The sequence below is a fragment of the Scyliorhinus torazame genome, chromosome 17, assembly GCF_047496885.1.
Source record: "Scyliorhinus torazame isolate Kashiwa2021f chromosome 17, sScyTor2.1, whole genome shotgun sequence".
Lineage (NCBI taxonomy): Eukaryota > Metazoa > Chordata > Chondrichthyes > Carcharhiniformes > Scyliorhinidae > Scyliorhinus > Scyliorhinus torazame.
This window is the reverse complement of record NC_092723.1, coordinates 90,517,833-90,534,163: the sequence shown is the minus strand read 5'-3', so window position 1 is coordinate 90,534,163 and position 16,331 is coordinate 90,517,833. Positions and strand designations below refer to the sequence as shown.

At 49.5% G+C, this 16,331-nt stretch overlaps 1 protein-coding gene across 12 annotated transcripts in view; it reads right to left on the bottom strand.

Annotated features, from left to right (window-relative positions):
* LOC140393996 (voltage-dependent L-type calcium channel subunit alpha-1S-like) overlaps nt 1-16,331 on the bottom strand; it is an 804,045-nt gene that overhangs the window by 535,776 nt on the left and 251,938 nt on the right. For all 12 annotated transcript variants that reach the window (XM_072480735.1, XM_072480727.1, XM_072480737.1 and 9 more), the window contains one exon: nt 8,839-8,971. In XM_072480735.1, coding sequence (XP_072336836.1) covers nt 8,839-8,971 — 133 coding nt within the window. The remainder of the gene's footprint in view (nt 1-8,838; nt 8,972-16,331) is intronic.

Below are 16,331 nucleotides of genomic sequence, written 5' to 3'. Positions count from 1 at the left end.
TCTTGTATGCCTCAATTAAGTCACCTCTTAACCTTCTTCTCTCTAACGAAAACAGCCTTAAGTCCCTCAGTCTTTCCTCATAAGATCTTCCCTCCATACCAGGCAACATCCTGATAAATCTCCTCTGCACCCTTTCCAATACTTCCACATCCTTCCTATAATGCGGCGACCAGAACTGCACGCAATACTCCAAATGCGGCCGCACCAGAGTTTTGTACAGCTGCAACATGACCTCATGGCTCTGAAATTCAATCCCTCTACCAATAAAAGCTAACACACCGTACGCCTTCTTAACAACCCTATCAACCTGGGTGGCAACTTTCAGGGATCTATGTACATGGACACCGAGATCTCTCTGCTCATCCACACTACCAAGAATCTTACCATTAGCCCAGTACTCTGTATTCCTGTTACTCCTTCCAAATTGAATCACCTCACACTTTTCTGCATTAAACTCCATTTGCCACCTCTCAGCCCAGCTCTGCAGCTTAACTATGTCCCTCTGTAACCTGCAACATCCTTCCGCACTGTCCACAACTCCACCGACTTTAGTGTCATCTGCAAATTTACTCACCCATCCTACGCCATCCTCCAGATCATTTATAAAAATGACAAACAGCAGTGGCCCCAAAACAGATCCTTGTGGTACACCACTAGTAATTGAATTCCAGGCTGAACATTTCCCATCAACCACCACCCTCTGCCTTCTTACAGCTAGCCAATTTCTGATCCAAACCGCTAAATCACCCTCAATCCCATGCCTCCGTATTTTCTGCAATAGCCTACCGTGGGGAACATTATCAAACGCTTTACTGAAATCCATATACACCACATCAACTGCTTTACCCTCGTCCAGCTGTTTGGTCACCTTCGCAAAGAACTCAATAAGGTTTGTGAGGCACGACCGACCCTTCACAAAACCGTGTTGACTATCCCTAATCAAATTATTCCTTTCTAGATGATTATAAATCCTATCTCGTATAAACCTTTCCAAGACTTTGCCCACAACAGAAGTAAGGCTCACTGGTCTATAGTTCCCAGGGTTGTCTCTACTCCCCTTCTTGAACAAGGGGACAACATTTGCTATTCTCCAGTCTTCTGGCACTATTCCTGTAGACAATGACGACATAAAGATCAAAGCCAAAGTCTCAGCAATCTGCTCCCTAGCTTCCCAGAGAATCCTAGTATAAATCCCATCTGGCCAAGGGGATTTATCTATTTTCACACTTTCCAGAATTGCTACCACCTCCTCCTTATGAACCTCAAGCCCTTCTAGTCTAGTAGCCTGTATCTCAGTGTTCTCCTCGACAACATTGTCTTTTTCCTGTGTGAATACTGAAGGGGCAGTACTGGATCTGGTATTGGGGAATGAGCCGGGACAGGTGGTTGAGGTTTTCTGAGGGGAACGTTTTGGGGGTAGTGACCACAATTCCGTAGGTTTTAGGGTACCCATGACAGACTGGTACAAAAGTGCCAGTGTGCCATGAGGCACCTTGTCAAAGGCTTCACTGAAGTCTATTTAAACAATATCCACCGCCCTTCCCTCATCAATAATCTTTGTCCCCTCCTCAAAAAACTCCAGTCACATAGGATCAGGGGTGAGGTGGTAAGATGGATACAGAACTGGCTCGGTCACAGAAGGCAAAGGGTAGCAGTGGAAGGGTGTTTCTCTGAATGGATGGTTGCAATTAGTGGTGTTCCACAGGGATTTGTGTGAGGCCTCTGTTGTTTGTAGTATGCATAAACGATTTGGAGGAAAATGTAGCTGGTCTAATTAGTAAGTTCGCAGATGACACCAAGGTTGGTGGAGTGGCAGATAGTATGGAGGATTGTTAGAGGATACAGCAGGGCATAGATAGGTTGGAGACTTTGGCAGAGAAATGGCAGAAGGACAAATGTGAGGTAATGCATTTTGGGAGGTCTAACAGAGAGGAAAAATATGCCGTAAACGGCAAAACCCTTAGGAATACAGAAAGTCAGAGAGATCTGTGTGTGCAGGTCCACAGATCTTTGAAGGTAGCAACACAAGTCGACAACGTAGTCAAGAAAGCATATGGAATGCTTGCCTTGAGTGGATGGGGCATCGAGTATAAAAACTGGCAAGTCATGCTCCAGTTGTATAGAACATAGAACGATACAGCGCAGTACAGGCCCTTCGACCCACGATGTTGCACCGACATGGGAAGTCAAAAAACAAAAGCCATCTAACCTACACTATGCCATTATCATCCATATGCTTATCCAATAAACTTTTAAATGACCTCAATGTTGGCGAGTTCACTACTGTTGCAGGTAGGGCATTCCACGGCCTCACCACTCTTTGCGTAAAGAACCTACCTCTGACCTCTGTCCTATATCTATTACCCCTCAGTTTAAAGCTATGTCCCCTCGTGCTAGCCATTTCCATCCGCGGGAGAAGGCTCTCACTGTCCACCCTATCTAACCCCCTGATCATTTTGTATGCCTCTATTAAGTCTCCTCTTAACCTTCTTCTCTCTAACGAAAACAACCTCAAGTCCATCAGCCTTTCCTCATAAGATTTTCCCTCCATACCAGGCAACATCCTGGTAAATCTCCTCTGCACCCGCTCCAAAGCTTCCACGTCCTTCCTATAATGCGGTGACCAGAACTGTACGCAATACTCCAAATGCGGCCGTACCAGAGTTTTGTACAGCTGCAACATGACCTCATGACTCCGGAACTCAATCCCTCTGCCAATAAAGGCCAACACTCCATAGGCCTTCTTCACAACCCTATCAACCTGGGTGGCAACTTTCAGGGATCTATGTACATGGACACCTAGATCCCTCTGCTCATCCACACTTACAAGAACTTTACCATTCGCCAAATATTCCGCATTCCTGTTATTCCTTCCAAAGTGAATCAACTCACACTTCTCTACATTAAACTTCATTTGCCAACTCTCAGCCCAACTCTGCAGCTTATCTATGTCCCTCTGTAACCTGCTACATCCTTCCGCACTGTCGACAACACCACCGACTTTAGTGTCGTCTGCAAATTTACTCACCCACCCTTCTTTGCCCTCCTCTAGGTCATTTATAAAAATGACAAACAGCAACGGCCCCAGAACAGATCCTTGTGGTACGCCACTTGTAACTGAACTCCATTCTGAACATTTCCCATCAACCACCACCCTCTGCCTTCTTTCAGCGAGCCAATTTCTGATCTACATCTCTAAATCACCCTCAATCCCCAGCCTCCGTATTTTCTGCAATAGCCTACCGTGGGGAACCTTATCAAACGCTTTACTGAAATCCATAGACACCACATCAACTGCTCTACCCTCGTCTACCTGTTCAGTCACCTTCTCAAAGAACTCGATAAGGTTTGTGAGGCATGACCTACCCTTCACAAAGCCATGCTGACTATCCCTGATCATATTGTTCCTATCTAGCTGATTATAAATCTAGTCTCTTATAATCCCCTCCAAGACTTTACCCACAACAGACGTGAGGCTCACCGGTCTATAGTTGCCGGGGTTGTCTCTACTCCCCTTCTTGAACAAAGGGACCACATTTGCTCTTCTCCAGTCCTCTGGCACTATCCCTGTGGCCAATGATGACATAAAAATCAAAGCCAAAGGCCCAGCAATCTCTTCCCTGGCTTCCCAGAGAATCCTAGGATAAATCCCATCAGGCCCCGGGGACTTATCTATTTTCAGCCTGTCCAGAATTGCCAACACCACTTCCCTACGTACCTCAATGCCATCTATTCTAATAGCCTGGGTCTCAGCATTCTCCTCCACAACATTATCTTTTACCTGAGTGAATACTGACGAAAAATATTCATTTAGTATCTCGCCTATCTCTTCAGACTCCACACACAACTTCCCATCCCTGTCCTTGACTGGCCCTACTCTTACCCTAGTCATTCTTTTATTCCTGACATACCTATAGAAAGCTTTTGGGTTTTCCTTGATCCTACCCGCCAAATACTTCTCATGTCCCCTCCTTGCTCGTCTTAGCTCTCTCTTTAGATCCTTCCTCGCTACCTTGTAACTATCCATCGCCCCAACTGAAACTTCACACCTCATCTTCACATAGGCCTCCTTCTTCCTCTTATCAAGAGATTCCACTTCTTTGGTAAACCACGGTTCCCTCACTCGACGCCTTCCTCCCTGCCTGACCGGTACGTACTTATCAAGAACACGCAGTTCCTTGAACAAGCTCCACTTATCCAGTGTGCCCAACACTTGTAGCCTACTTCTCCAACCTATCCCCCCCATGTCTAATGGCATCATAATTGCCTTCCCCCAGCTATAACTCTTGCCCTGCGGTGTATACTTATCCCTTTCCATCACTAACGTAAACGTCACCGAATTGTGGTCACTGTCCCCAAAGTGCTCTCCTACCTCCAAATCCAACACCTGGCCTGGTTCATTACCCAAAACCAAATCCAAAACCAAAACCAGGCCTCTTGTTGGCCTGTCAACATATTGTGTCAGGAAACCCTTCTGCACACATTGTACAAAAAACGACCCATCTAATGTACTCGAACTATATCTTTTCCAGTCAATATTTGGAAAGTTAAAGTCTCCCATAATAACTACTCTGTTACTTTCGCTCTTATCCAGAATCTTCTTCGCCATCCTTTCCTCTACATTTCTTAGGGCTGCATGGTAGCCTTGTGGATAGCACAATTGCTTCACAGCTCCAGGGTCCCAGGTTTGATTCCGGCTTGGGTCACTGTCTGTGCGGAGTCTGCACATCCTCCCCGTGTGTGCGTGGGTTTCCTCCGGGTGCTCCGGTTTCCTCCCACAGTCCAAAGATGAGCAGGTTAGGTGGATTGGCCATGATAAATTGCCCTTAGTGTCCAAAATTGCCCTTAGTGTTGGGTGGGGTTACTGGGCTATGGGGATAAGGTGGCGGTGTTGACCTTGGGTAGGGTGCTCTTTCCTAAGAGCCGGTGCAGACTCGATGGGCCGAATGGCCTCCTTCTGCATTGTAAATTCTATGATACTATGATCCCTAGAACTATTTGGAGGCCTATAGAAAACTCCCAACAGGGTGCCCTCTCCTTTCCTGTTTCTAACCTCAGCCCATACTACCTCAGAAGAAGAGTCCCCATCTAGCATCCTCTCCGCCACCGTAATACTGCTCTTGACTAGCAGCGCCACACCTCCCCCTCTTTTGCCTCCTTCTCTGAGCTTACTAAAACACCTAAACCCCGGAACCTGCAACATCCATTCCTGTCCCTGCTCTATCCATGTCTCCGAAATGGCCACAACATCGAAGTCCCAGGTACCAACCCATGCTGCCAGTTCCCCTACCTTATTTCGTATACTCCTGGCATTGAAGTAGACACACTTCAAACCACCTAACTGAACACTGGCCCCCCCCTGCGACGTCAAATCTGTGCTCCTGACCTCTATACTCTCATTCTTCCGTACCCTAAAACTACAATCCAGGTTCCCATGCCCCTGCTGCATTAGTTTAAACCCCCCCAAAGAGCACTAACAAATCTCCCCCCCAGGATATTTGTGCCCCTCAGGTTCAGATAATCATGGGAGGTTGAAGCATTGAGCACTAGGCCCAGTATGTAGACGCAAATTGGTCATTAAAACCCATTTGCATTTATTTACTTTGCCCCTCTGGAGCGCATTGTCGACCTTGTTCAAGCCGCCAGTGGGTGGTCAGAGCATTGTGTGGGCACCGATTTTCCCCCCAACTCCCGATTCTCCGCCCTATTGGGATAACGCATTCCGGACATCGCGGGACAAAGAATTGCATTTAGTTCCCTCATCTAAATCATTAATATATATTGTGAATAGCTGGAGTCCAAGCACTGATTCCTGCCGTACCCCACTCGTCACTGCCTGCCATTCGGAAAAAGACCCGCTTATTTCTATTCTTTGTTTCCTGTCTGCCATCTCTATCCATCTCAATACACTACCCCCACCCCATGCCCTTTAATTTTACACACTAATCTCTTAGGACTTGGCTCATCCCTCTTCACTGGATCCTCGACTTCCTGACCCATCGACCACAATCATTAAAGATAAACAACGACACCTCCACCACGATAGTCCTCAATACCGGGGCCCTGTAAGGCTGTGTACTTAACCCATTACTATATACACACATTCGACTGCGCGACAAAATTCGGCTCCAACTCTATCTACAAGTTTGCTGGTGATACGACCATAGCGAGTCGGATCTCAAACAACCATGAGTCTGAGTACAGGAGGAAGATTGGAAACCTAGTGGCATGGTGCAATGACAACAACCTCTCCTTCAATATCAGCAAAACTAAGGAGCTGGTCATCATCTTCAGAAAGCGAAGTATCGTACACGCCCATGTCTGCATCAAAGGTGCCAAAGTGATGGTTGACAGCCTTCAAATTCCTAAGTGCACACATCACCAACAATCTGTCCTGCTCCACCCACATCAATGCAACGACCAAGAAATCACAACAGTACTTTTACTTCCACAGGAAACTAAGGAAATTCGACATGCAAAAATTGACTTAGCAATTTTTATAGATGCATCATGGAAAGCATCCTATTTGGCTGCATCACAGCTTCGTATGGCAACTGCTCGACCCAAGACCGTAAGAAACTACTGAGAGTTGTGAACACAGCCCAGTCCATCTACGAACCCACCTCCCATCCACTGCCTTGGGAAAGTGGGCAGCCTAATCAAAAACCCCTCCCAGACGATTATTCTCTCTCATCCATCAAGCAGAAGATACAAAAGTCTGAGAACATGCACTAACATATTCAGAAACAGATTCTTCCCTGTTGTTACCAGACTCCTGAATGGTCCTCTTATGGACTAAACTGATCTCTCTACGCACCTTCTCTGTTGTGGCACTATACTCTGTATGCTTCACTTAATGTTGATGTATTTACATTGTGTATTTATCATATATCCTATTTTTTTCATGTACGGAACGATCTGCCTGGACTGTATGCAGAATAATTCTTTTCTATTTTTTGAGGCATTTATATATTAACACAACCGCCCCCCCCCCCCCCCCCCCGGGACATCTTAACTTTTCTCGAAGAAATCGATAACCGGTTGCCACCTCCGGGCAAATCCCTCCACAGAGCCCCTCCAGACGAATTTAATTTTCTGTAACCTGAGAAACTCTGCCAGGTCACTCACCCATGTCCCTGGCTTCGGCGGCCCCGAGTCCCTCCATTCTAACAATATCCGTCTCTGGGCTACCAGGGAGGCAAAGGCCAAGGCATCGGCCTCTCTCGCCCCCTGGACTCCCGGGTCTTCTGACACACCAAAGGTCGCCACCTCTTAACTTGGGACCACCTTCACCTTCAGGACCTCCAACATAATGTCGGCAAACCCCTTCCAGAATCCCCCAAGCTTCGGACACACCCAGAACATGTGGACATGGTTCACGGGTCCACCCGTGCACCGCCCACATCTATGCTCCACTTTTTCAAAAAACCTGCTCATCCTGGCCACAGTCATGTGTGCCCTGTGGACCACCTTAAACTGGATAAGGCACACGACAAGGATGCATTAACTTTCCTCAAGGCATCCTCCCACAACCCAGCCTCCAACTCCCTACCAAGCTCTTCCTCCCACTTACGCTTCACTACCCATATCGGGACTCCCTCCCAGTCCATCAGTTCCTTATAAATTTCCGACACCTTCCCCTCCCCTATCCCTGTTCTTGACGCCACCTTATCCTGTAACCCCTGGGGCGGCTGACAGAATAATTCTTTGACAATAAATCACAGGACAATAAATCTAAATCTAAAATCTTATGTGGAACTTTGTTGAAAGCCTAAAAGCCAAATAAACCACATCCACTGGCTCCCTCTCGTCAACTTTACTCAAAGGATTCCAGTAGATTTTTCGAGCACTATTTCTCTTTCATAAATCCACGCTGACTGACTCTGTCCAATGTTGCCACAGTTTTCAAAGTGCTCTGCAATTAAATTTTTTATAATGGACTCTATCATTACCGATGTTAGGCTGACTGGTCTATAATTCCATTTGCTCTCTACCTTCCTTTTGAAATATAGGGTTTATATTAGCACTCCAATCTGTAGGAACTGTTCCAGAGTCTATAGAATCTTGGAAAATGACCATTAATGCATCCACTATTTCTAGGGCCACTTCCTAAGTACTCTTGTTTGTAGATTAATCAGGCCCTGGGGATTTATCGGCCTTCAATCCCATCAATTTCCCCAACACCATTTCCCTACGAATACTGATTTCCATCAGTTTCTTCCTCTCACTAACCTGTGTTCCCCAACACTTCTGGCACATTATTTGTGTCCTCCTATGCGAAGACAATACAAAAGTATGTATTTAGTTGGTCAGTCATTTCTTCATTCCTGTGTTTCTGACTGTAAGGGACCTACATTTGTCTTTTTCCTTCACATACCTATAGAAGCTTTTACAGTCAGTTTTTATGTTCCCTGCAAGCTTACTCACGTACTCTATTGTCCCCTTCTTAATCAATCCTCTCTTTTGGTCCTCTCTTTTGCTGAATTCAAAACTGCTCCCAATCCTCAGGTCTGATGATTTTTCTGCATGCCTCTTCCTTGGATCTAATACTATCTCTAATTTCGCTTGTAAGCCATGGCAATTGTTGCAGTTCACCCATGCACTCTTTGAACGTTTGCCATTGCCTAGCCACCATCATCCCTTTAAGTAACGTTTCCCAAACCACATTACTTTTCATCTTTGAAGATGTTAAATAGAACAGAACGCTTAAGATCTGGGTTGCAGCTCTACCTGCCTCCTCAGATGGACATACAAAAGTATGTATATACAAAAACATGCCAGGGTACACATGAAGGGTCTATGCACCAGTCCATTCCTCCAAACTGCCGAGATACCTACTTGTTAGTTGGGCTGAAGATGAAGAAGGAACTGGCGTTGGGCATGGGAACTGCCTTCTCTTTCAACTGCAACTCAGCAAGCGGCCGTGGCCGGGGGCTCAGGGGAAACTCGGGCTCCTCCTCCTCATCGTCACCTGCAGAAGGCACAAAAAGGCTAGTGCTGAATTGGTTTCAGGCAATGTTCAAATCCTTCTATTCTCTATCAAACTTAAGTCTCCATTCCGAATACTTGTTTTTTGGATCCAGCTCGTCACTTGGAACCCATGAGCTTTTACTTGCATCATCAGTGTGCCAGGTGAGACCTTAATCAAAAATTTCTGAATTATATCTTTACATTATTTTTTTAAATTTCTCCAATTAAGGGGCAATTTAGCGTGGCCAATCCACCTACTCTGCACATCTTTTGAGTTGTGAGGTTGAGACTCACACTGCTGAAATATATCTTTACTATATAAAGTGCACCACCCTCTTTGTGACCTCCTTAAAAAATTGATTCATGTTAGTCAATACTTTATGTTTTTAAGAACCACCAAAGGCTACAAAGATGTTCACCTGAGGATCACCTGGCTTTTCTTATAGATTGAAACATTCCCCTGTCTCAAGAGGAAACAGCAAAACCTTTCCAGACTGATGTTAATGCAATGCCTTTTTCTGAAATTAATCCAAAAGGGTAATTTCAAATTGAACAGCTCATTCTGATACAAAGGCACTGGCTGTCTCAAGTTCTGAAGGTATGAAAGTCATCACATAAGGGGAGTTGACCAAGCCACCCATCTTATTTGAAAATATTAAGAGCCTGGAAGTCAGTGGTAAGCAGAACATAAATTTTAATCAAGGTCACATAAAGTCAGCCCACGGCAGCAAACTATTCACACAACACAGTCCTGTTGGGACAGACAAAATGCCGGTCCCTATTCGGGCTGGCCTTTATACTGATTTCTAATGAGCACCAGCAGGGCAGGTCTGCTCTCACTCGCGGGGAGCTCATATTCCATAAGTCCCACGGGGAGATCAATCAGTGTATGCCCTTGGGCCTTGTAGGGGTTGTCACACCCTCCCCTCCCCACACCCAAGTCCGAAAGTTCCCTCTTTGCCACAAATTGAGATGTCTTTCTGCGCCACTTCACACATGGATGTGCTTCTGCCAGCAGCTGGGATGTGTTGGGTGGCGTGTAACGGTTGGTAGACTGCCTTTTCCAAGACGATCTCCGGAGGGTTATTGCCGGGATTTCGGCCCGTACACAACATCGTCTCTCAGTGTGGACACTTCGGTGTCCATCTCTGAGCCGGAGTCATCATCATCTTGGTGGTCATGGTTTTGGACCACGGTGGGTTGCACGCCTTGGCTAAGGAGTGGGTCCCGGAGAGATGGAGGTACCAACATCGCTGGCTGGGCATCCTCTGGTGCAGACTCCCGCTTCTTCAGGTGATCAATGTGTTTGCGCAGGGTCTTCCCTTAGACAATGAACCCTGTCAGATATGGCTCTTTTTTCTCAAATATAACCCCTGGGAACTAGAGTGCACCATCTCTTAAGTTGCGGGTGCATACTGTGGCTTCTGGTTGAAAATTCTGCCTGGGATCCTGTGGTCATGATACTTGGCTGCAGCTGTACCTTTTTGCCTAGGTTTTGGAAAGTCAGGCTTAATTGGGTTCTAAGACATCAGCCGATCAGCAGCTCCACCTGTTGCAACATGCGGCATGATCATATAATGAAAAAGGAATCTTGCCAGTCGCCTGTCCAGGGAGCCTTTGCCCCTCTTGAATGTTTGGACCAGTCATTCGGCCAAGCCGTTGGATGTTGGGTGGCCCAGATACACCCGATTCCATTCATACGTGAGAATGAGGTGAACTCCTCATTTGTGAATGGGGTCTCATTATCGGTGATCAGCACTTCAGGAATTCCATGGGTGCTAAACAAGCACCTTCATTTCTTGATGTGGTGGAGGCCATCCTATGTACGTCTAGCCACTTAGAATGACAGTCCACAAGGATTACAAGTATGAAACCCACGAAAGGCCCAGCGAAGTCTACATGCAGCCTTACCCGGGGTCACCCTGGCCATTCCCAGGGGTGAAGAGAGGCCAAAGGTCGGAGCTTCTGGTGCTCTTGACATGATGGGCATCTTCGCATGATCCGCTCAATGTCCCCATTGAACCCTGGCCACTAGACATAGCTTTGCGCCAGCATCTTCAATTTTGAAGTCCTGTGCAAGTTGTGTAGTATCCAATCCTGGCTTGGCTTCAAGATGACCAAAGGAGGATGCCGTCTTCGATACTCAGTTCCTGCTGTTTTAGAGCTGTAGGGCTGTTGGGGAGGTACCCTGTACCATGCAGTAAAATATGACAATGTGGATCTTTACACATCCATGCGCGTATCTGTTCGACCCTTAGTGGACGAGCTGCAGTGCGGACAACAATCGCCTCTTTACTCCTGCGAATGCCCCCATTTCCGTAGTTCCCCAGGCCCACTTCTGGTTCGTCCTGTGAAGAGGTGCCAACAGGGTGGGTGGTCAAGGTTGAAATAAACTTTCCATAATAATTTACGAGACGCAGAAAATATCGCAATCCTGTGGCATTTTGTGGAGTCAGGGCCCCTTTTATGGCCTGAACTTTCTCCTCCACAAAGTGCAAGCTGTCTTTATCCATTCGAGAACCCAAGTATGTCACAAGCTTTTGCTTGGAAGCTACCTCAATGAAAGCACAGCAGGCAGATTGTGAATTAAAGCTTATAGCCCCAGACTGCCTGCCCTCAGGTAGAATCCGCCCAGAGTGCTGTTACTTACAAGATGGGATAGTAATGTAGACCGCTGGCATACCTGCTGACGAGCAGTGGCTGTGCTCCATCAGATTGTATTACCCCCCAGAATATCATAAGGAAATCTTACAAATTGCCCATCCAATTCTGATGACTGAACATGAGGGTAAGAGCAAAACACTGGCCAGCATAAGTAAGCACCTACAATCTAATCCTAGGATTTACAGTGCAGGAGGCCATTAGGCCCATCGAGTCTGCACTGGCTCTTGGAAAGAGCACCCCGCTTAAGCCCACACCTCCACCCGATCCCCGTAAAGCAGTAACCCCACCCAATCTAAGGGCAATTTAGCTTGGCTAATCCACATAACCTGCACATCTTTGGACTGTGGGAGGAAACCGGAGCACCCGGAGATCTCCACGTCGGGCTACGCCAAAACCGGGAAATGCGATTGGGTGGAGAATAGCCTCCAACGCCAAAACCGCGGTAGGTGCTGGTTTGATGCCAAATTGCGACTTTCCGGCACCCCGAAAATGGCGGAAATTCAACACACACTACACGGCGTTTAAACGCCGTTTGCAATTCATTAGCGGGCCCGACTCGGTATTTTCCGGGGCTTCCGCGATTCTCCACCTATGATGGCCTGAGTTCCCGATGGCGTGGTTCACTTGTGGTTTTAAAAATTGTGAACCTGGCGTGGTTGCTGATGATAGAGAGGGAGAAGAGATAGGAGACGGAGAGGAGCAACTGCAGGCTGCCGGCCTGGACACTGGCCGTGCTGGCTGGGATGGGAAGGGAGGGGTGGAGCAGAATGAGCAGCCGGGGTGACCCCCCAGGCGTCTGGGGCGGTGTCCAGGCATCGACCGCCATTACGGTGGCCATCTTGCTGTGCACCCACTGACACCCATCCCAGCTGCTGGTTCTACAGTGACACCGGCTGTATGAGTGCACCCACCCCCACCACCCGTCCCAGGCACCCCACCCTGCTGCTTGAAAAGGAGGTGGAAGCTGTAGCAGCGGAGCAAGCAGCAGAGTACTGGGCAGCAGCTGAGTAGGCTGCAGACGGGCAGTTGGCAGCCACAAAGGCTGGAGATCCAGCCACCCAACAGGTCGATGAGGAGGAGGTGCAAAGGAGGCACTGCATGAGGCCTCGTGTATACCGGCAGCGCCTGACATTCGAGGACCTGCCAGACCGGGCATGACGTCGAAGATTCCGGCTGAGCAGAGACAGTGCAACACATCTGCCAGATGTTGGCACACCTGGCACTGCGGGTGTATGGGGAAGGACATCCACTCCCGGTAACCGTCAAGGTGACAGTCACCCTAAACCTCTATGCCACGGGGTCCTTCCAGGCGCCAAGTGGGGACCTTTCCGGGATCTCACATACCTTGGTGCACAGATGCATCTGCTGTCACGGAGGCCCTTTATGCCCAGGCGGATCAATGCATCCATTTCGGTGTGGACTGAGCCCACCAGGAGCCCAGTGGGGTTCGCCACCATCGCACAGATGCTACGGGTCCAGGGGGTGATAGACGGGATGCATGTCCCCATACAGGCAACTGCGGATAACAGGCCACTCGACACAAACCAAAAGAGGTACCACTCAATGAACGTTCAGTTGGTCTGTACCCAACAATGTCTCAGAAATTCGGCATGTCTGCATCGACTCTCACAAACTTCTACAGATGTGCCACAGAGAGCATCCTATCCGGCTGCATTACAGCTTGGTATGGCAACTGCTCGGCCCAAGATCGCAAGAAACTGCAGAGTGCGGTGATCTCAGCTCAACGCATCACACAAGATTGCCACCCTCACATTGATTCTGTCTACACCTCCCGCTGCCTCAGGAAGGCAGACAGCAGAGACCCCTCACACCCAGGCATTGCCTTCTTCCAGCCCCTTCCATCAGGCAAAAGATACAGAAGTCTGAAGACCCTCTCATCCAGACATAGGAACAGCTTCTCCCCCACAGTTACTAGACTCCTCAATGACTCTCCCTCGGACTGATCTGTTCCCTGTAAGAACATTATTCTCAACGTCCTATGCTGCTCTTGCTCGTATATTTGCTTTGTTTGGCCCCTTGTTCCGCACTGTAACCAATCACTGTTTGTCGATGCACCATTTGTCAATGTACTCTGTGTGGTAGGCTGTATTAGGGGTATCGCGGTACCTAGGTGGGATGTACCTTATACCGTAGTATGAGTGGTAGAATCTGCCTGCTGGTTCCACCCAGCAGGCGGAGCATAAGAGTCTGTGTTTCACCCACAGCAGTCATTCTGTACTCCCGGAGCTGCTGGGGTAACTACGTGTTCATTAAAGCCTTCAATTGGACTACAATCTCGCTTCAGTAGTGATTGATCATGCATCACTCTGTTGATTATTCTTTTTGTCCACTATGTAGGTACTGTGTACGTTCCCTCGGCCGCAGAAAAATACTTTTCACTGTACTTCAGTACATGTGACAATAAATCAAATAAAAATCAAAATGAAAATCTAATCAGCTGCACATCGTACATGTCCGGCGCACGATACCCAGGCAGTGTGCACGGCGCCTTCATCCTGGCACACCCGGCGATCCCGGACATGTTCAACCACCCGCCGGCTGAGGGGTTGGCCCCTGGGCGACAGGAGATAATGACTGCGGCCGTGGCTGACGACATCTATCCAAAGGCCACAGACCGACACAGAGACCCGCTACAATGACGCGCATAAAACGACCAGGAGTGTGGTCGAGCAGTGCTTCAGCCTCCTGAAGATGCGCTTCAGGTGCCTGGACCGCTCTGGAGGGGCCCTCCAGTACGAGGCTGAGAGGGTTGCCGCATCGCGGCAGCATGCTCCATCCTGCATAACATGGTGCAGCAGAGGAGCAATGTGCTAGAGGAGGAGGATGAGGACGAAGGGCAGGCCTCGTCCGACGAGGAGGATGCAGGAGAGGGGGACGAAGAGCAGGACATGGGGCCCGGGTAGACACAGGAGGCCACATGACGTGTGCGCCAAGGCCAACGTGCGCGGAACGCTCTGGTTGCCTCCAACTAGGAGGGGGGTGGAGGCTGGGGCAGGCCAGGGGCACGGACACCACATCCAAACCCCCCCCCCCTCACTTCCCATCCCTCTTGCACCCCCTGTGTTATACATACCTGCAGCGCTACGAGGTTGGGGCCCTGGGTTGGCATTAATAGCGGGTCTGGTCCATGGGATAGAGGGTGATGAAAACCCACGCTGCGATGAGCTTTGGTGCTCCACTTCATATGAAAACATCTGACCCCTGCCCACGGTTGACCATCCACCTTGGTGATCCTTGTATGTGAGTTGGCCATTCCATCTCAAGGTCGCACTGAATCCCTGGGATTCGGATGGCAGGTTCCGAGGTGTTCCGACACCTCCCCTGCGGGAGACACCAGCACGTGCACCATCACCTCCTCCTCCCTCAGGGTGCCCGATAGCCGCCGGGCTACTCCATGGGGCGGCGGTGCGAGCAGAGCCATACCAAGGCCCCCCCAATGGCAGAGAACTGCCAGTTCTGGAAGTCCTCTCTGGTCTCGACCAAGGTCTGCTTGCTCGTGGCAATGGAGCACAGCGAGTGGACCATCTCCATCTGGGACAGCACCACATCACCCTGCGACTGTGCCACCACCTTCTGGGTCTGTGTCACATCAGCCAGTGACTGGGCCACCTCCTTCTGGCACTGGGGCACCTCCCTCAGTGTCTGTGCCACGCCGGCCAGCACTGGCAATGCCGCCGACGTTCCCAGCCATGGCCTGCTGTGACTGGGCCACACTGAGGAGTGCCGTTGCGATGTCCAGGCAGCTCTGGCACATGGCTGCCTGTGAGAGGGCAGCCTGTCCTGGGCCTCGGCCATTACCTGCATAGACTGCCCCAGGCCTTGGACACACAGATCCATAGCCAAAACCGTTGTCCCCAATGCCTCCATCACGGTCACCACCCGTGCAGTGTTGGCCTGGGTGGCACGCATGGCCGGCACCACCCATTGCTCCAGCACATGGTTCGACTCCTCCACCTGCGCCCGCAGGTGCTGGATGCTCGCCGACATCCTCTCTTGTGCAACCTGGCTCTCTGACTGCATCTGCACTGTGGTTGAGACTGGATGTTCCAGGAGCCTGGGACCCATCTGGGCAGCAGCTGGTTCCTGGGACCGGCCTGTCTTCCAACCGCCCGGCCCCGTGGGTGCTCCTACCTCCACCTGCTGTACCAGATCAGCTGTGTAGTGCACATTAGATAGTGTCACAGGAGCCTCTTCATTGAAGTGCCTAACTGAGGTGAGAGTATCTGGGATGGCAGAGGGTGCTGGAAACAGCTGTGATGGGAAATCAGGTGTCCTGAGTCTCGGGCAGAGGGCTAGTGTTCGGGCTGCTCTCCCCGTCAGTGCTACCGGCTCTGGATGGGGGCGGGGGACACCAGATGGACTGGCCCCATCTCTGGCAGGTCCTGCAAGACACAAGACGACATGTATGATTAGAACGCAGCTAGGGGGGGGTTTGGTGATGGATGGTGCGGGTGGTGTGAGGGTGAGGGTGGTATGAGGGTGGTGTGGGGTGAGGGGGTGCGGGGTTGAGCGAGAAAAGGGAGTGTGTGGGTAAGGGTGGTGTGGGAGTGGGGGGGGGGTGAGTGTGAGGGGAGGTCTCGAAACACATGTCATGGGGAACCGCAACTGAGTGGAGTCTCATGTCCTCGCCCGTGACTTCACTTTTGTCTCAGCCACTGGACACGTTCAGCCCTCTG